The 22,363-nt window shown below is 39.1% G+C and overlaps 1 protein-coding gene across 2 annotated transcripts in view; it reads left to right on the top strand.

Annotated features, from left to right (window-relative positions):
* The window catches only part of aplp1 (amyloid beta (A4) precursor-like protein 1), a 240,709-nt gene that overhangs the window by 202,614 nt on the left and 15,732 nt on the right, over positions 1-22,363 (top strand). For both annotated transcript variants that reach the window (XM_028823632.2, XM_028823631.2), the window contains exons 12-15: positions 9,123-9,320; positions 16,223-16,246; positions 17,526-17,593; positions 21,397-21,462. In XM_028823632.2, coding sequence (XP_028679465.1) covers positions 9,123-9,320; positions 16,223-16,246; positions 17,526-17,593; positions 21,397-21,462 — 356 coding nt within the window. The remainder of the gene's footprint in view (positions 1-9,122; positions 9,321-16,222; positions 16,247-17,525; positions 17,594-21,396; positions 21,463-22,363) is intronic.

The following is a 22,363-nucleotide window of genomic DNA, read 5'->3' as shown; positions in this document are numbered from 1 at the left end:
AACTGCAGTGTTCAGTTAACACTGGAGCACTGATGGGACTCCATGATTACCACACACATTTTCACACACTGCATTTCAGGTCTGAGAAGAGTAAATTAATCAATGTACCCAGCTTTCCCTGATGGGCCCAATATGTATTCAAAACATGAATGGTGACTTTTAACATAAATGGAAGCTGTACACTAAGAAATTTCTGGTTAGCAATCAACCAACTGGCAAAAGAGAAATGTGAACATTCAGTCCAAACTGAAAAAGACAAGTAAACATACAGGGTTCAGCTGTTTACCTTTTCTGATATAAATTTACATTTTACCAGTCTTTCATTGATTTACAACTACAATTACTCAGTGTTCTAGGCAATGTGGACAAAGGACAAGAATTATTGTGAGGAAAGGAAAATCCAGGAGATGACAGCTACAGAGACGAGGAAAAGATTCTGGTCAAAAGTGAAACAAAGTGTCAACTCCAAATTAACTAAGAGTCAAACATACTTACTTGTCTAACGCTGACAACACAATTCTAAGATTTTTTTCGACAACAGAAGGAAGAGTACATCTGGCAAACATTGCCTTATATAGTGTGAAGCCCAGGGCACATACAGCCACCCTATCCCCGACATAGACAGGCAGGACACGACTTTGCAATACAGCACATGGTTTATTTACATAGTCCAGCACACAATGATCACAGAGCACAACACAGTCCCTTCTTCCGCCAGTCCTTCCGCCTCCACTCCTCTTGAAGAGCTTCATGCACTTCTTCCCGACTCAGGCTCTTGAGCTGTGGTGACTGGCTCCTTTTATAGGGCCACCCATAAGGAGTCCAGGTGCCCAACGAGCTTCTTCCGGCAGCACTTCTGGGTGTGGTGGAAGTGCTGCCAAATAGGGCCCTCAACAGGGTTGAGCTTGTATGCTCATGACCCATTGCCATTACTGGAAACCAAGGGGGCTGCCCTCTGTCGGTCCGGGGAAGAAACTGTCCTGGAAGTAATCTCTCTCCAGGTTCTTCCATAATCAGGGCATCCGGGTCAGGTAAGGGCCCCAACCGCCTGCCACAACAGTCATGTGAAGAAGTAAGACCACCCCTTAAATATTTTTCTTTTTTAACAAAAGAAGACATGATCTTCATTTAAATGGTATCTATAAAGAAATATGATATAACCAATATCTTTCCAGATTTACATTTTACAGTCCATTGTATAATTTAATCAAACATAAATGCAAATTTTGAATGTGGAAAAAGTAAGTTGTCCTCTATATTAATGACTACCTGAAATACCTCAAATTAGAATCAGGTGTACCAGATCAGGTACAACTGATTCATTAGAAAGTAACTTGGTGAAACCTGTCTTATTTAAACCACAGGTATTTAGCTGGGTGTGTTCTTTGCTGTTGAAGTGTGTCTTATCTCTATGCCTATATTGAAAGAGCTCCTGTGAGGCCTTCAGAAAGAAGAATATAGATGTTGAAGAGTCTAGGAACAGATTGAAAAAGATCTCCTGACAATTCCACTGTCTGGAAGACCATCTTCAAGTGGAGAGGATTTCAAACATCTGCCAACTTGTCCATGCCAGGCTGTTCCAGAATCTTAGGCCTGAGAGCAGAGGTTGCTGAAAGAAGTCTCAAAAAACTCCAGAATTTCATCAAAGGACCTACAGATACAGTAGCTCTTGCCATTGTTGATGTCAAAGTGTACGAGTCTACCATTAGAAAGAGGATCCACAAATCAGATCTACAAAGACCAGGACTTCTGAAACAATGTGCTTTGGACAGACAATGTGAAGAAAGATTTATCTGGCCACATTACCAGAAGATACCGTTGTTGAAAACAATGACAGCATTTTACCAGAAGAATCTAACGCCAACTGGTAAAGCATGGTGGTGGAAATGGTATACAGTAAATTGGGCTGCTTTGCTGCATTAGGGCCCAGGCAGCTCACCATCATAAAGTCCACTACGAATTCTTCATTGTATCAGAAAGTGCTTGAGGATAATGTGAGACCATCTGTTAGAGGATTGAGGCTCATCTGAAAGTGGACCATGCAACATGACAGTGACCCTATAAAGACACCAGTAAATCCACCAAGGAATAGCTAAAAAGGATGAAATAGATTGTCCTGGAATGGCCAAGTCAAAGCCCAGATCTGAATCCCATCCATATACTGTGGGATATTTGAAATGGGCAGTGCAAGCAAGAGAGCCTCCAAAAATCAGCTGAAGAAATTCCACACGAAGGAGTGGCAAAACACAGGAAATGCCTCCTTGATGGGGCAATACCAGGTATTCGAGCTAAGGGTGGACTTAATTTTTTCACAGGTGGAAAATGGCATATACACACATATATACAAGGAATGTTCAAAACGTTTTTGCACTTTTTAAAACTCTACATATTAAGAATTTCAAAAACAAATGACATCAGTTTTCTACATAGTCACCTTTGTTTGTGATGCAATTTTCCCTGGCATCATACCAACTATTTAATGCCCAATTACTACTTCTCCAGCCTTCACCATTTCCAATGATAATATAAAGGTGCAGAAACATTTTGAACGTCCCTCATTTATATATGTATATGTTGTCAGAAAAATGACTATAAGACATTGAGAAGGTTTGGGGCAGCCACCCGTATAATTGTTCCCGGCTGCAAAACTTATTCAAAAACAAAGACATGTTCATTCAACTGAGTCCAAAACAGAACTAACTCTTCTTGAGACAAGATGGCGACTTTAAAGGCCAGTAAAGGAAGTGATGTCATCAATACCGGAACCAGACGTGACGTCATTGGCTGCCCCAGAGCCGGGCGGGATTTCCCTAGAATGGTCTGCAAAAGATCGAGAGGGAAAATTAGTGCACTTCGCCACCCCCTGGTCTGGCATGGAATCACATGTATTTAAGCCCTTTAGCTGTCTCCTAAACACACGCGTGTGACAATGTATATATATATACAGTACTGTGCAAAAGTTTTAGGCAGGTGTGAAAAAATGCTGTAAACAAAGAATGCTTTCAGAAATATAATGATTGTTTATTGTTATCAATTTACAAAATGCAAAGTGAGCGAACAAAAGAAAAATCTAAATTAAATCAATATTTGTGTTACTACCTTTTGCCTTCAAACCAGCATCAATTCTTATAGGTACACTTGCACAAAGTCAGGGATTTTGTAGGATTCTAGTCAGGTGTCTGATCAACCAATTATACCAAACAGGTGCTAATGCTCATCAATGTCACACGTAGGTTGAAACACAGTCATTAACTGAAACAGAAACAGCTGTGTAGGAGGCTTAAAACTGGGTGAGGAACAGCCAAACTCTGCTACCAAGGTGAGGTTGTGGAAGACAGTTTCATATCATGGCAAGATTGAGCACAGCAACAAGACACAAGGTAGTTCTACTGCATCAGCAAGGTCTCTCCCAGACAAAGATTTCAAAGCAGACTGGGGTTTCAAGATGTGCTGTTCAAGCTCTTTTGAAGAAGCACAAAGAAATGGGCAACATTGAGGATCATAGACGCACTGGTTGGCCAAGGAAACTTAGTGCAGCAGATGAAAGACACATCAAGCTTATTACCCTTCGAAATTGGAAGATGTCCAGCAGTGCCATCAGCTCAGAACTGACAGAAACCAGTGGGACCAAGGTACACCCATCTAGTGTCCGGAGAAGTCTGGCCAGAAGTGGTCTTCATGGAAGAGCTGCAGTCAGAAAGCCATACCTCCGCCGTGGAAACAAGGCCAAGCGACTCAAGTATGCACGAAAACATAGGAACTGGGGTGCAGAAAAATGGCAGCAGGTGCTCTGGACTGATGAGTCAAAATTTGAAATATTTGGCTGTAGCAGAAGGCAGTTTGTTCGTCGAAGGGCTGGAGAGCGGTACAATAATGAGTGTCTGCAGGCAACAGTGAAGCATGGTGGAGGTTCCTTGAACGTTTGGGGCTGCATTTCTGCAAATGGAGTTGGAGATTTGGTCAGGATTAATGGTGTTCTCAATGCTGAGAAATACAGGCAGATACTTATTCATCATGCAATACCATCAGGGAGGCGTATGATTGGCCCCAAATTTATTCTGCAGCAGGACAACAACCCCAAACATACAGCCAAAGTCATTAAGAACAACTATCTTCAGTGTAAAGAAGAACAAGAAGTCCTGGAAGTGATGGTATGGCCCCCACAGAGCCCTGATCTCAACATCATCGAGTGTGTCTGGGATTACATGAAGAGACAGAAAGATGTGAGGAAGCTTACATCCACAGAAGATCTGTGGTTAGTTCTCCAAGATGTTTGGAACAACCTACCAGCTGAGTTCCTTCAAAAACTGTGTGCAAGTGTACCTAGAAGAATTGATGCGGTTTTGATGGCAAACTGTTTGACATTGTTTCAACTTTAATTGGTGTTGTGTTAAAGCAAGCTATTTTTACAAGTGCTGTTGAATCAGTTCTCTTCTTTTCCAGATGAGTGTTTCTGAGTTTGTCTCCTACCTTGAAACAATCATTTTTCCCTTCTCTGTTCAGTTGAAGGTCTTACCTTCTTCATCTTTATTCTTCACCTCTTGTTTATATTTTTTCACATTCCGGACTGTTGCCTGATTAGTTTGCTGTTTTCGTGACCTCACTAGCTGATCTTCTTTCTGTATGTCTTCTCATTAAAGAGCTCCGTGGTACTGATTTCTTTAATAGCACTCTCACTCACTTTCCAAAGGTTTTCATCATACTCCCACCTACTATCGCACAGAACCAATGTCAGTCTCCTCACTCGCTAAAAGTATCACCCTATTTCTGTCCCCACTGCTAAACCTAATGTTCTTTACTGATGTCTATCATATTCTATTTCTTTTAAAACGTCTGTTGAAGGAAGCAAATGGCAGCTGAATTCCCTTTCTCATATGTGATGGTAGACAGTAAATCACATATGTCTGCTTTTGCTTTTGTCATTTTAATGACTTTAAAATTGCCATTTTTAAGAGCCTTTTCAGTGCAGGGAATGCTTATTTTAGTTGCTTTAGCCAGGATGCAGTTTAACAATAATCAATGTTCACAATTCTATTTTATTTATGTCAGTATATTCTGATTTAAAATATCCATTTCAAAACCTGCTTTATTCATTAGTGGGCTGTGGGGAGGTGTATGTCAGTATACAGTCATGTGAAGAAATAAGTACACCCCATGGAAATTGTTGGCTTTTTCAACATATTTGAACAGGCAAACATTAGATGTTCATGCCAAAAGTGCCTACATATATAAAGATGATATAAGTAAACAAATGACACATAAAATTGGCATAACATATGCATTCTCATAATCAAAATGAACAAAAATGCAGATTTGTAACGTGGAAGAAGTAAATATGTCCCCATATTTATCACCACTTTAAAATCCATAAAATTTTAATCATATGTTCCAGATTAGGTGCCAATGACTAGAACCTTCTTAGGGAGTATGCAGGGGACCCTGTCTTATTTGAACCACAGATATCGAAAACATCTGGGTCTATTGACATGTGTGGTGTCATCATGACAAGATCAATAGAGCTCTCTAAGTCGTAAGAAAGAAGGTTGTGGATGCCTACCAGTCTATGAAAGGATTTGAAACGCATCACCAAATTATCTAGAATCAATCGTTTCACTGTAAGAACAAGCAGATGCATGTGGCTTAGATTTTGAATGGCTGCTATTTTGTCCAGGAATGGCCGGCCCAGCGGTTTCAGCCCAAGAGCTAACCATATGACACTAAAGGAAGTTTCCGAGACACCTGAAATTTCACCATGGGATTTGCAGGTAGCTGTTGCCAAAGATGGCATCAAAGTTCATGCATTTACAATCAGAAAGATATTGCACACATTGGACCAGCATGAAAGGTATGCCTGTGCTGTCAAAAAGAACATTCGAGCAGACAGTCGTTTGCCATTGAACCTCTTGGCTAAGAAACAATGTGCTATGGTCTGATGAATCCAAGAAAGAGTTATTTGGACTCAGAACAGTATGCTCGTTTGGCATAAACCAAAGATACCAATTCAGGAGAAGAATTCTTACAAGCAATGAAGGTGGTGGTGAAAATATTATGTTTTGGAGTGACTTTGCTGCATCAGTTCATGAGCAGTTTGCAATTATCGAGTCAACTATGAATTTTGCATCACATCAAATTGTGCTTGAGGACAATGTGAGGCCATCTGTCTAAATATTAAAATTGAATCAGAAGTAGACCTTTGAATACCTAAATGAGCCAAAGCATACTACGAGGTCCACCAAAGAGTGGCTCAAAAAGAAGAAATGGAGGGGTGTGGACAGTCCTAGTCAAAGTCCTGATTTAATCCCATTAAAATGTCATGGAAGGATTTGAAATGGGCAAGAAAACCCACTCACATCTTGCAACTGAAGGAATTTTGCATGGAAGACTGGTCAAAAATGTCACAGAGTCAATGTCAGAGACTTGTGGGCAGTTATGCAAAAACCTAGAAGAAGTCCATCCATCCATCCATTATCCAACCCGCTATATCCTAACACAGGGTCACAGGGAACAAACCCCGGGCAGGGCGCCAGCCCACCACAGCCTAGAAGAAGTAATTTCTGCTAAAGGGGGCAATACCAGCTTCTAAGGCCCAGGGTGTGCTTACTATTTTTATCGTAGACCATTACATCTATTGATATTTTTGTTGAATAAATAATGGAAAAGCCTAGATAGATAGATAGATAGATAGATAGATAGATAGATAGATAGATAGATAGATAGATAGATAGATAGATAGATAGATAGATAGATAGATAGATAGATAGATAGATAGATAGATAGATAGATAGATAGATAGATAGATAGATAGATAGATAGATAGATAGAACTTTATTTTTACAAGGGGGAAATCTGGCTTTTTACAGAATTTCTTTAAATATATAAATACATAAATAGATAGATACGTTCATACACACACACACACACTTTGGTCTGAACACACACCAGAATGACTAAAAAAGGAAGAAATTTAAAGAGAAATAAAATTTCTAACTTCTAACAGGAGCCCCCGTTGCGTTTCTTGACACACTTCAGCTGAGTAATTCGTAAGGTCTCAGTGTTGTGTGTCAGAGAGAGGATGTGTAGCATTGTTCATAATGGCTCTCAGGTTTTTTTTAATTCTCTCCTTCACTGAGATCTCCAGGGGCTCGAGAGTGTATCCCATAACTGAACTTGCCTTTTAATTAGCTTATGGATTTGGTGGGCCTCTCTTGAAGTGATGTTACCAGCTCAGCATACCACAGCATAGAAAATCACACTGGTCACCACAGAGTTGTAGAAGATGTGAAGGATGTCACTTCCCTCATTGGAGGAGCACAGACTCCTAAGGAGACATAGCCTGCTCTGCCCTTTCTTATGTAGTTCCTCGTTATGAGACCAATAAGGTGTACTTTCTTTTTCATTAAACTGCAGATCAACATCTTCTAATTTAAAATTTCCTTCCATTCACTTCAGAACCTACTTTATTCATTACTGATTGTGGGGAGGTACAACATATGCTACTGTATATGTAATAATATTACTTCTTGTAATATTAATGTTATTGTAATGATCTTTTCTTTATTATTTTTTTTATTTTCTACACCCATAATAGGCCTGGAATTGAAGGATTTTGTCAGGGTCTCAGCTATTTTCACACTTGCCAGTGGTGTGCAGTCTGCAGTACTATGTAAAAGATGGTTGCATAGGTCTGATTTTTATTTGTTTTTTTCTGCTAAAGGTTTCATCCCACAATCCCTACTTGGGCTCAAAATCAATTGGGAAACATCTACAACACTAAAATTCCTTCCCATTCTTCAAAATATTAAATTGGGTCTAATGGGAAGCCCACCACAATGCATGCCTGTAAATGTCAATCAAGTGCTGTGTAAATTCCAAAAAAGCCTTTAGCAGAGGCTATACTGTATAGACAAATCTACAGTATGTATATAAAATAACAAAAGTCAGAATGAATATTCAAAGCTTAATGCTTTCAACACAAGATGACTGAGAAGTCTCGTTGGTCGAATGTTTACAGATATTCACAACAATGAACTGTCCAGTAGTACTGGCATGCCACCGTTGGATAGGATAATTAGAAAGTACCATCTAACGTGGGAAGGACATGTCAGAAAAATGGATGAGTATAGGCTACCAAAGAGGATTTTGTTTTTAAAGGTTGTTGATAGAAAACAAAGACCAGGAAAGCCTTTGATCGATTGGATGGAATGTCTAGACGAAGATTGTTTTCTTACTGACCCTAAAATACCATGTGGGCAGTGGGAAATGAAATCAAAGGACAGAGTCAAATGGTGTTCATCTCTCTCATCTCTAACTTCAAGAAAATGAAGAGACAGGACTTTTATTATTATTATTATTATTATTATAAAACATCTGACGTTCATGCCTGGGTGTAATGTTAGTCAGCATCCACAAGAGGGCCACAATGTCCAATGCATAAAGACGCACCAAGAAACTGGGAGAAGGACTATCGTATTCAGTGAAGTGAAGTTCCTAAATGCACAACGTGCTTGAAACAGACAGGCTTACTCTTGTACCATTGTGCCCATTTTAATAAACGGGCATTTTACTTTGCTTATTTTCACATAAACTGAATGGATACATTTTCTCACTTTTATTTTTGTTGCAAGTGTCATATTAGCTTAACAAACTTCATCAGTTTCAATCAGCAACATAATCTTGGTTTGTCTGTAAAGGAAACAGTTGAAGGGTACATGTGCTCTTTAAACTGGCACCAAGTTCAGAGTTTGTTCACACCTGCCACCCAGTGTTGCCATCCTCAGATGATGCAGGGTTGTATTGTCTGGTTTGTTTGCTGCTGATGGATGTGTCCTCTGATTTGATGAGTTCAATCTTCTTGGAGGAATTTCATCAAAAGCTGAATTTTCTTGAAACAGTCTAAATGAGGTGCCATATATTCTAGTTAAATTGACTCAAGCTCACAAAAAGCAGCTGCCTAATGGCTGATCTTTGCCCAGTAATTGTTGTTCTCTTTAACATTCTTGTTTCTTTCCTTCATTTCTGTATAAATACCATGTACATAAAAAGATAGGTTTGTAAAGTCCATTCAAATGTACAACCATCCCTTTTGTTTCCCACCTTTGCCTCTAACGCTGCTTGTCTTTCAGAGGAGCTCCTACGGACAGAGAAGGCTGATGCCAGTGAGCTTCTTACCACCTCATTCTCAGAGACGCACACTACAGAGGAATTCTTACCCACAGAGAGTGAAGAAATCGAAGATGAGGAAGATGATGAAGAAGCGGGATTTGAAGCACGGCCTTACCCTCCCGTGTCTCATGGCGCAACTGACTCCTTCCGCAAAGAAGGTAAAGGTTTAACTCTCAAAAGTGTTTCAGTGACTAATAGATGGGACAGTTAGTGCATGTAGGTGACAATGTGTGGAAATGCCCTCATCTTGATGCTGTGGCACAGATCATTAGTCAGCTGCTGTTTCTTCATGGATAGAAGAAGGAAACTCACCAAAAGACAGACTTTAGGGCATTTTCAGCATATATGTTAAAAAGAAGTTTAGGAGGATAAAGAAAACACAGGGGATTGTTAAGGAAGGGCCACAGCTGAACATTGAGGTACAGGCGATGTGCAAATCTGAATTGGATATGTCAAAGATTTGGAGCTTTAGAAGCCAAAATAATGTTGTTGAATATCAGGTCCCAGTCAAGAAAGAGACGGAGTAAGATCACATTCCCAGATTGACTGAAAGTTGCAGGAGCAGTTTTCATCTTAGAGGACAGAGAGTGAAAGGATGTTAAAAGAGAAGGATAGTTAAGCTGGGAAGATAGAGAAATACCAGACGACCTGACAAGAGAGTGGAGTCAGAGATAAAAGGAAAAAAGTGGAGGATGGAATAGAAAATGTAGAGTTCAGCAAATGGAAAATTCTGAGCTCTAAGCTATCAAAAGTGAAGCATACTTGTGTAACACACCTAGATGGACTGTTACATTTAGAGATGCAGGCTTTGCAAAATCACTCTGGAGCTGTCAAAGACCACTGCTAACCATTATGTCACCATACTTTTAAGAATATAAACCCGCATATAATAGAACATATAATGATTTGAGAATTATATGGCCGTATGAAGTTTGTTAGCCTTACTGAAATAAGAAATACTGTAGTAAACCAAACTGCCTAGTCCAGGGATTCTCAAAGTCAGTCCTGGGGGCCCACTGTGGCTTCAGGTTTTTGTTTCAGGCAGATTCATAATCAGTGACAGCAATTGATAGCGCTGATCTCATTTAATTAGCTGGTATTTTGTTTCTCTGCTCTTATTCTACATTCAGAAAAGCACAGCAGCAGGAGTTTTACATTTATAAGACATTTAAAAATATTTCTATTTTTACTATAGATTTAAATGCTTAACTTTCTTTTGTTAATTTCATTATATTTTGGTCTTTTTATGTGCTGTTTGCTCCCTTCACTGTATCTTAATAATGTCAATTTAAAATGAGCAGAGCAGACACTCAGACAAACCACACTGAATGATGAAAGGCTGCACCTACTTTAGCGTCAGACCCACTAATTAGTAAATAATGGATTAATGAAACAATTAGAACACCTGGAAAAGCAAAATGAACATCAAAATGAAAATATTGTTAAAAATAAAAAATACATTATGCCCAACTGCTTAGTACATTTTAACATTTTTTTTTTTTACCAAACTTAGTCTTCTAATTTCTTTATTGTTCCCAAAACACAGAATCTGGGAAGTAAACACATCACTTAATTAGCCCAGGAGTCCAATTAAAAACAGAAGCTGGTTGGAGCAAAAACCTGCAGCCAGAGTGGGTTCCCAAAACCGAGTTTAAGACCCCGGCCTAGTCAACAGATTTGCTATCAATTTCCAGTTGGATGCTTTTTTATTATTAAATGATTTTATTTAACTTGACTCCTCTGTCTGTTTGTCTGGGTCAAATCTTGAAACTGATTTTAAACCCACTTTTAGCAAGGCGAATTTCTTCAAATTTTCCATACATGTTCAATATCGATGACAATACAATAATCCATCAAAACCGATGCAATTATGAAACAAATTTCACAGTAGTTAATGGTAATTCGATTCCAATTAACGCACACGCAACAATGACGGAGAGAGAATATAGTGAAATATAGGAGTGTACAAGTGAGAGACGCATCAGATTGCCCCCACTTGCCTCTTCCAGTGAGTGGAGTGGGTAGACATGTGTGCCGACTTTACTTGTTTACTCTTGTGAAGGAGTAGCCTTGATGATCACGGTGAGGAAGCATTGGCGTAAGCTTGTTGTTCTGTCATTGCAGCAACCGAGTGCTAATCCCATAAGAGCCTGAACAGAAAAATAGAGACCAAAATATAATTTTTTTAAAAATTTTAATAACTCTGCAAAGAAGATATATTATGTAATACTTTTAAAGAACCTTTCGTTCATGAAAAATGATGAAAGAGAAATCATTTGCAAAATACTCAAAAACTAAAAAGAAAAAATAAAATATATGAAAAATGTTTTTAAGTAAAACGATTTTATTTACTTCAGTTATAAATGCACTAAAAGGCAAAAAATTATTTTTTCTTTAACCACAATTTTCTGTGGTTTTACGTGACTAAATATAACCATGGAGTGCACATTGATTAATTCAATCAATTAATAGAATAGCTACTTTCATCATAAAATATAAAAAAAACAACATTGTAATTCCCCACCAAGCTCAAAAAGTTTTAAAAATTGTTTGAATCAATTAATTTATGTGCGCCCCACTATTTTATTTAGTCACAAACAACCACAAAAATTGTGGTTAAAGAAAAAATTATTTTTTGTTTTGTATTGCATTTATAACTAAGGTAACTAAAATGGTTTTACTTAAAATATATATATATATATATTTTTTTTTTTTTTTTAAATATTACCATGCGTAATGTAGTTTTGCTCCACTGGATGGTGCTGCTTAACAACAGAAGCAGTTTGAAGAGTTCACCGCATGGCAACAACTGTTGAGGGAACCTGGAACAAACTACCACGCCATGTAGTTGAAGCAGAAATCTTAACAGCATTTAAGAAGTTTCTGGATAATATATTAGGGCAGCTAAGCTTTAAACTACACAAACAAGCTTGATGGACTGAATGGTCTCCTCTCGTTGGTCAAATTTCTTAGGTTCTGATGTTCTAAATCACTGTCTTTGCTTTATGCAGAGGTAGGGCATCACTCCCTCCTGATCGACTACAGAAAAATCAGCAGGCCCTCACCACAGGATAATTACACCTTACATAGTGTTCCTTCAAAACAAGAAACAATTCTTGTCCCTGTCGGCTTCAAAGCATCACTTTTCAGATATCCACCTGCCAATCCCAATTTACATTGAACCAGGCAAAGTACTCTGGGAGTAAGGCCTTAAAGGGGCAGAAAACCGCATTAGCAGGACTTGCGCATCTAAAAAGACCAATTATCCAGGTTTTCTCCCTCCAATGACCATCTTACCAAACTGTTACAGAGTATTCTACAGAGGACTGCCAATTTCAGTTGTATTCCTTCCTCAACATTTTATCATTAAGTGTTTTTTTAAATGAAATGAGAACACAATATCAGGTGCACTACCCAAGCTAAAATGAGATGGCCTACAGGTACAAATCTAAAATGTTTCAATGTAAAACTTTTCATCAACAAAGACGCCTAAAGGTGGGATGAAGTCATGGATGAATACAAAAAGCCAAAAGAAAACTGAAGAAGTAATCCGAACGACGAAACGGTAACAAACCCTTTGTCTTTCTGTCCCTTGTCCTCTCTTCCACCTTGTGGAACACAAACCCAGGGCTGTCCTTAAACAATAGGCAAGATTATTTTGTAGTATCTTTCTAAGGTGAACACCATCACATCATACTTTACAAGCACTGATATGCAGTAGTACAACATACCCATAGTTTCACAGATGGAAGGGAGGCACCTTTGGTGACTCATTTGAGGAGGTGGGGACAGAACCAACAACCTTGTGTTTTCAAGTCCAGTTCCTCTGCTGTTAAACCAAACTACCCAGCTAAACCCCATTATAGGATTACTATCCTAGCCAAAGCCGTGGACCACTGGGGCCTGACAATCCACTAAAGCAACAAGTCCTTCTCGCACAGTGGTTCCCAACCTTTTGTGTGCTCTGCATGCCTAGAGAATGTATGATTTATGTCGGCACCCCCTACAAAAGTAATATCATATTTCAAGATGAAGAATACAAATTTGTCATTTTTGAACCACAAATTGAATCACATACTGTATAGTACTGTGGGTAAACAAATTGAACTGAAAAAGATAAGCGTTTATCTAAATATAAATCAAGCAATTATAAATCTCAGTAATCTTGTAAATGTGTCAGTCGTGAAGCTTAGGCACTCAAGCGACGATCTGGGGGTTGGTGTATCCTTTGAAGCATCAAGTGCCATGAGGGGTCTGTGGAATTGGAGACCCTGGTGAAGCAACGAGTGCCAGTGCACCATTGTGTAATAGAACACAGGTGATGGGCTTTGTCCCTTGATAACACCTGCACTGCAGTTTAAGAACAGATGAGCACACAATTACAATTGCTGCACTTCTGCCAGGACTGCCAGCAGGCTGAGTGTAAGCAGTAGGTGTTGCATCTAATTCAGTCCCCCTTATTCCCTCCTGCCTGCTAAATTGTCAATCAAACCTAAAAATCAGTGATGTTTGCACAATCAGGGTTTGCAAAGAAAGCAAAACTAGACTTCACCATCTCTACGGATTAGTTGCAAGGTCCAAATTACACATTCTTAAAAAACGTTATTCGCGTTGACAAATGCTCCACCTGCAGCAAGGATCCCATGAGAAAAAGCGACAATTGCACACACAATGCTGAATTCTTTTTATATCATTGAAAAGGAGCACTAATTAATAAATGACCTACAAATGACAGCACACTACAAGCCACCAGTTGCACCATGATAAAGTTGAACAATGCACCTCATTAAATTTTATTAATTTGCGACACATCCTTCCTCTAGTTTGCGCCCCCTGAAATGCCATTTCGCACCCCAGGCTGGGAACCCCCATTTCTATCAGCTGTACATCTTTGAGTGCCAATTGGTCTTTACAGTACCAGTTGTTCAAATTTCAGCATATCCCTTCTTATCTCATGTGATATATCTATGTTGCCATCTCCTGCTCTATAGAAGTTTTGCTGGCATGGTATACATTTATATGTTCAGTGATGTCACATGAAATTCTTACTAGCACTTCACTTTCCTGTCCTGTGATCAGTGAGCATTACTACCTTACCTCAAAACGTCTGTCATCCTTACCCCAAAACTTCTGTCTTCCTATCCTCCATGATTCTACCCTCCTACTTCAAAAGCCAGCTTGGCCAGGATAGCATTTGTTGAATTGTCTTTTCATCAAAGACCATAGATGGCCTTTCCAGTCAGATCATTTCCTGACAGCTCTCTGTAGCCTCCTTTCCTCCCACTTTTTCTGGTGTTCTTAAATCAGGATTGGACAAAGTCAGTCCTGGAGGGCCGTAGTGCCTGCAGGTTTTTGTTCCAACACAGTTTCATAATGAGAAGTTAATTATTGCTCATGTAGCACTTATTGATCCAGCAACTGTTTTCTCCTTTATTTTAGTGGTCTCACTTGTTAAGATTCTCCACATTTATTTGCTTCTTCTAGTCTTAAACACTGGTTTTAATTGTCCCTAATTAGCAATAAGATGAAAATGGCAAAGGATCCAGCAGTTTCACATCTAATTTAATTCCACTTACACTTGGAGGTGTTCATCATGAACTATCTGGTTTAATAAAATATTTGAAAGAGAAAAATGTGAAGGACTTAGAATTACTTGTCTGCTTTATGCCGGGCATACACTGTGCAATTTTTAGAAACTGTGGTCAAGTGATGGAGTCTCCAGTTGTACTTGTGCTCAAGTTGTATGAGTACGTTTGCTCTGATTGACATGCCGTGGCATGAGTGCTCAGACTATATGTGAACATGGCTCCAACTGACAGTTTTACCCACTGACATTATGCAATGTAACTTTAACCATTCAAAAAACACAACATGGCCACAGGCTTCTCAAAATGACAATAAAGAAAAGAGCTGCTTTGCTGATACTTTCTGTTCTGTCCTCTGAAACTACAAAGAAAAGAAAAAGACTTAATTTGGACATGTGGCACGGACAATACAGTTTGTCTATTATAAAGAGAGAAGTGGAGGTATGTAATCTATGTAATTTACCACTGTGTGTGTTTATTGCAGGTTCTTCTAGTAAATGTGATTTTGTCATTGGTTACTTAGTTGTATGTGTGTTGCTATATGATGGTTAGCTTTTTGAAATCAAAATGGTGGAAATGAGCATGACAAGGGCAATACCCATGCACAATGTACTGTGGTCATGACACAATGAATTTTTGAAGTTTGATGTTGACATCAGAAAATTGGCTCATGAGACTGCTCACATTATAAGACAGCCGAGTGAAATTTCTGACATGATAAAAATTATTCCGATCATATAACAGCCCATTTGTAAGATGCAATCGGGCATTTCCACCCCTCTTATAGTGCATGTGAAATGAAGGCCGATGATGCTGGAATTTGGACCGACACAAAAATATCAGTCAGCAGCAGCAAATCGGACTTAAAATTGTGCCAAAATCAGATGGTATATGCCCAGCTTAAGGCTTCATATTATTAAGGTGTCATTGTAGGAAAGGAAGATAATCTACTGTATGAGATAAGTATGATCTAACATGGCAGGATGAAAACATTAACAAGCCATAAAATTAAAAAAGATCTGTTACTGGCTGGAGATACTGTCTAATTAAGCAAAAGTTGCAATAAAAACCAGCAGCTACGACGGCCTTCCAGGATCGACTCTGCCCACCACTGCCTTAGATGGTTAACTCTCAAGACTCCATTCTCAAATGCAGGACACATCGCCACACACAACATCCCAAATGTCTACACGACCACGGATAGGAACTCTTCTTCTAGCCGTGAGGGTCACATTCTCTGTTAGTCCACACCTTATCCAGCCGATCGACACCCTAGAGCACCATGTTAATGGTTATGTGTGGGAATGCAAATTCTGAGCATAAATCCAAAAAAGACATCTTTGCTATATTTTGTTGTGGATTTTAAAAGAAATGCATGGCAATTAAAATTGTAACCCTTTGTACCATCTCTTCGAAATATTCTCACAGCTTTTCAATTCTTTTCTTTTTCCTGCATTTCCATTCTGCTAATGAAGACTCCCAGCAGTCCAGCCAGAAGAGTGAGTATCCATGCTTTTTCACTGGTTTGAAACTCTAAGATGCTTTACAGTGTAGGGTGAAACCAATGAGTTTGGCACTGTTGGGAGGGTGGTCCATTAACCACTCTCCCCGCATTTTGGATGTTCTGTGCAGAAAGCAAGGCACATAGAAGGAAGGGCTTTCAACAAAGAGAAGCAGTCACAAGAAGACCTCCTTGGTAGTTCTTCTCAGTCACCAGTATCATTAGCTCGTGAGTGGCCAGGTGAAAAATCATCTGCCTGCCAGCACCATTGGCTTTGATTCAGGATTTAACTGTGTAGATGAGACATGACCGCCACTGTGCTTCATCTTCTTTTACTGTTATCCTGGTGAGATGCTCCCATTTTTAACCTGTAACCAGGGCTTACAGAGGGGGAATGGCTTATATAAGTGAATGTGCTGAGTGATACAGCTAACTCCAAATCTAGCCACCAGGCATCACGAATTGGTAGTTGATTGTGGTGGGTCACGATCAAACCACCAAGGGGGACCCTCCGACGATTGTGCTCAAATCACCGAGTAGTAATCCTACCCCCAGAGGGTCATGAAGACAAAAAGTGGGTCATAACACCAAGAAGTTGCGAAAACACCTCTTTAGATCTCCCCTAAAGCAAGTATGATCTGAACATGACAGCTTTTGTGTTACTTGAGTGGCAGAGGTTTTCTTAAGAAATCTAAATAGGGACACGTCAGTATGTAAGCAGATTCATTACAGACATTGTGACCAAGAAGGGCAAAGCTTAAATGAAGAGGATTAAAACCAGAGACTCAAATGGAATTAATTGGTTCAGGAAATTAACTTTCTTTTGCTATTTTTTTTTCTTGATTTGCAAACAAAGCTGAATTCTTGAGAGGGCTTTGATGTTGTTCTGGCTTACCACCGCTCTATAAAGGGAAAAAAAATAGTTCATTTTATGCATTTTTTATTCAGGTTTGGAGTTAGAAATTGAAAGTAATAATAGCAAGCAGAATACTTGGGCAGAGATCATAAATGCAGTGTGTACATCCATGTGTTGTGATCTGTAGGTGTGACTTTAAAAACAGGGCTATGTTAAGTATAAAGTCTGCAGTCCTTTACTGCTAAATCATTGCATCTGGCTTTTGATAAATAATAAAATTGAAAATGACATTCCTAGCTCTTCAGATTTCTAATCATAATTCCCCTCAAAAGCCAGTGTGCTCGTCTTTGCTTTGCCCCAGTTAGAAATTTGTCAGACTTCAGGCTGGCTGACGGCTTTTTTTTCTCTCTCATCTTCACAGCCAACAGGATTGATGACTATGACTACAGCCCCTCAGAGAAATCCCCCAGTTACGAATATGAGGAAAAGGTAATTGCTGAGCACAATCTGGTTATGAGAAGCCCAACATTATGGGCTGAGGGGGCTGTTGGGTTGTGAGGGAGGGTGGTTGTTTTCCACTAGGAGGCATTAGTATGTGAATTTCCCCTTGGGATTAATAAAGTATCTATCTATCTATCTATCTATCTATCTATCTATCTATCTATCTATCTATCTATCTATCTATCTATCTATCTATCTATCTATCTATCTATCGATCGATCGATCGATCGATCGATCGATCGATCGATCGATCGATCGATCGATCGATCTAGCTAGCTAGCTAGCTGTAAATACGTTCATTTTGCAATTGTGGCGTCTTAAGTAACCTGACCCTAAATAGATATATTACAAAGAGGCGATAACCCTCCCTTAGTGATACAGCAATAAGAAATCACATAAGAGAAAATAACTTAGCTTTCTTTAATGACGATTTACGTGGCATAACAGACGAGGAAGCCATGACAAGACTTTTCACCGAAGTGGGAGCTCGATGTATACAGTCTGCCATTTTCGTCACTGCGCTAGAAGGATTTTCAGGATCAGATGACGTTATCTCCCATCCGTCCCTCGGCTTCAAAGGTGTGCCGGGCAATGTTCCAAGGCTTTATACTCTTTCTCCATGTGCAGTCCCCCACTTAGGTAAATCATGCCATTCCAAACAAGGAAAAGAAGATGCAATATCATGCTGACTCTAACACATAGAAATAGTGCATGTTGCCCATTATGCAGTTGTCCTTAACTTGTCTTGTCTTAAGATGCTTGCCTAGCAATTCTAAATGCTGGGCCCCTGTACTAAATCTGGCTTTATGTTAGCTGTACATGTGAGAAGAAAAGAAAGCAGATTTAAAATATTTGCGCAGAGCACAGTGACATATTAAAGTTATATTCTGATTACAGTGGTCTCACCTGTATGCTTACAAACTAAGGTTTTTTATGGTAACAATGTCACCCCTATTCCCCTTGATTCCTGAGGATGGCTGACTGTATATTGCTTGGTAGACAGAATGACAGCGACACTTATTGGCTTTGGTGTGTGAGAAATATTCAGTGGGGCGGGTTAGGGAGATTTCAAGTAAAGGTCGAGATTATTTTTCGTTCTCTAATTTGTGTACCGTTTGTGGTCCTTTTTTCCACATTCTGCAGAATTTCCCATGCTTAACTACCATGTGCATATTTTATGCTGGTCACATGCATCACAAATAACTTGCAAATAGCTGATCTTAACACGCTGCTGCAGATGAACAAGAAAATGAAAGCATTTGGGATTTCACAAAGGGAATGTGGAATGATTTATGTGGCAGGTGGGCCTGTTTGAGCTCCTTTTAGATACTTTCTCTCCTCCGCTGCTTTTCCCTTATTTAGTCTGTCTGTTATTTCATTTAAATTTGAAAGTGTTTAGTTATGATTATACAATTATAATATTTCTTAAATTAAGGTTTTCATCTTTTACCTTTCTTAGTAACAGAGGGTTAGTAATTAACACCATGAAGCCAAAGCAGAAAATGAAAAGCAGCCTATTATTTAATATTGCTCACATGCTATTAAGCTGTTAAGATTTTCTCTCCTGAACATGCGGTAGTTTTATTTGCAGCTATTTAACAAGCAATATAGCAGTGTAAAGTGTTCTCAGTAAGAGAAATTTGGCACAGTGGTTAGCATTATTGCCTCATAGCTCCAGAGACCCTGTTTTCTTCCCAATCTGCTTGGATTTTGCTTATTCACACACCCCGCTGGGTTTTGTTCTCTCCTTCCTGCATCCCAGAGAAGGGCTGTTTGGTTAATAAGCCAAAGTGAACTGGCCCAGTATGAGTGAGAGTGAATGAGTGCGTGCTTAGGAGTACCCATCCCATCAAGGCTGGTTCTTGGCTTGTTTCTGATGTCCTTGGAATGATCTCCAGCTTCCAGAACCTGTTGTGCAAAAGTTGAGAAAATTGGTGATGGAGGCCATTGTCATTTGAAAGCTTGCTTAATTGTTTAATTCACAATTCTATATCAAAGTAACCATGTTTGGAAAGAGTAACAGCATAATTGAAAAAAAGAATAGCTTAGCATATGATGAGCAAATCCATAAATGTTCAATAAAAGTCACCCCGTAAACAATAAAAATGGAAACATTTGTTTTCTGAGTGGTGAAGGAATAAGTGCATGCACAGAATAATGAAAGAATGAATCGATCAACCAGCATAAAAATTTTAAAATTCATCCATGATCAGCATTATAGGGAAATTAAGGTAATATGTGCTGCATTAGAGTATTAATAAATCTACAAATCTGTATATAAAATAAAATATCTGTCTGTATGTGTCCTATACGGATATGAATTTGCAATTTCAAATTTTGACCCTGAGGGTCCCAGTGTTTTTTTTTACCATGTGCTCTTTAATTTTATTAAATTTATAATTTAGGCACTACAAACTGCCCACCTTTAACTAAGAGGATAAGTCAGATCTTTTTAACCCAGGGGGTCCCAGTAGGTTTTTTTTTTCTTGTGTGCTACAGTTTGCACACCAGCGTCACCTGCTGACTCAGAACAAGTGAACCACCTGAACAGACTGAAGCCAGACTAGCACACAAAATGACACAAACGTAACATTATTTACCTGGGAAACACCACGTGCTGCTTCTGTGGACTGTAATATAAAAAGGAGTATTGAGCTCTTTTACACAGGGGGATGTTGGGTGAGACTTGATCTATAGTGAAAGTGCAGCACAAAGCAAACGAGAATCAATGGGTAGCTGTTTAACTCCTGCTGTGGCTGCTTTTATTCATAATTTATTCCCCTCAAACTGTCCACCTTCAACTAAGAAGACGAGTCAGACATGACAGTGTTCATGTTTACAACCCAGCTAGGACTTACTGCAATTCTACAAATTCCAAACAGACCCAAAAAGAACAAAATCTCAACTCAGAGACATTTGATAGAAAGGCAGTGTGGATGTTGGATGGGGTACCTGGCAATAACAACAGGGTCACCAGTTGAAAAACTCATAAACCTTTGCTTTCTTTCTTGAACCTATTCTGCAAATTCACCTAGGCAACGTGGTTTACTTCCATTATAGTATTAAATAAAAGTCACCTAGTGACCAGGGTAATAAATAAATATGAAATAAAAGAATGCCGTAATCAACAAATGTTTAATAATTACCACCCAGTGAACATCATAGTGGGAAATAATGAAGCAATGAAAACAAAGACTGCTGTACATTAAATAAATGAGTGAATGAACAACTTTGCAAATGTTAAAATTTGCCCAATGAAGAATGCAAAGGAAAATTAGGTTGCTGTAATTTGAATGAATCGATTAAGATATGGATAAATGGATGGGTGGATGAATGAATCTCCAAATGAAAAAGGTTAGTGAACTTCTGTCTTCCATAGTAAAAGACACAAAGTGTGTACTGCAATAAGCGTTAAACGTTTGAGTGGATGACAAGTTGAATGAACTAATATGCAGTCACAAGGCAGGTACAGAGGCCCAGAAAATCATTTGACAAGCTGTTCTGATAGGAAACAAACTGTAGAAGTTGGTGCTATAGACTGTATATTTGACAATGAAGCAGGGCACAAGAGTGAATGCAAAACCATCCAGTTGGCTCAGGCTAGATGTGGCATCAGTTGAGTGTAAACGGTCAGGGGATTTCAATGCTGTAGCATTTCATGCGGACTCAAGCACATTATCATACAACCATAGAAAGGCCATGAATTTGCTAATTGAAGAGCACAGTATCACCTGAGACTTTGTCTTAATCTTAAAGAGACTGATCTGACTCACCTCTGCTTCTTCTGTTAGGTGAATTCTTCAGTGGATGTCAAAGAAGTCATTTATAAATCATCTGACATCCAGAGAGATGAATTGGTAAGTTGTGGAAAACTTTAGTCTGATGACATGGAATCACTTTGTGCATGCAAGCATTATCTGGGCAACTAGCACGCAATATCATATAATATCTATAATATTTATAATATAATCTACATACCGTATCAGTAAAAAATGCTAAGAATTGTCCGTGTGTCATGCAAAGGTCCACAAACCACTAGGCCTTGACCTTGGAAATTGGTCTTAATTGAGATCTTATGACTCAACACATGTAACACAACCCTGGCATTGGAGGTGATTGGGTTTTGGGTCCTTCTCATGGCAAGTGGAGGCATGGGCATGCACCATGACTGACAGGACACCAACCTCTGCACACGCGCATGGCACTGATGCGGGCACGACAGACATGGACAGCTACCTACCTGAACTGACATCTGTTCAGAGCTTTGCAGCAGACTGGTTGGTTTCATCCCAAACTGAAGTTATTTACTCTGATCAGGACACTGACAGTGAAACACATTGCACAGGCCAACTGATAACCAAAAGTCATACATTTCAATCACAAAACAAATTGCGTACATGAAAGCAAATGGTCAACCACACAACTCGAGCAAGTGCCATCTGCTGAGCATCAAAAATATATTGCACATTGCACAGAACTTCATCACAAACAAAAGTCATATACACAAATATTGCATACTCTAGTCAGACGTGGAACAAGAAGAACAGTGACACTGCCGCAACATCAGCTTTGCGTCAAGCCAAATGTCACTGCCACTCATGACAAACCAACAGCTAATCCTGAATATTTATCTTATCATACTCATTCCTTTCCAAGAAAAGTCACTGGTGTTTCCATCAACACCCCATGTGCAGGAACCTAAAAGGGTTTTGTGTACATGCCTTTGTTCAGACGCAGTATGAACAAACATCATTTTCC

The sequence above is a fragment of the Erpetoichthys calabaricus genome, chromosome 17 (genome assembly GCF_900747795.2).
Source record: "Erpetoichthys calabaricus chromosome 17, fErpCal1.3, whole genome shotgun sequence".
NCBI lineage: Eukaryota > Metazoa > Chordata > Cladistia > Polypteriformes > Polypteridae > Erpetoichthys > Erpetoichthys calabaricus.
Note: the sequence above shows the minus strand (reverse complement) of the source record. Positions and strands in the feature narration are given on the sequence as shown.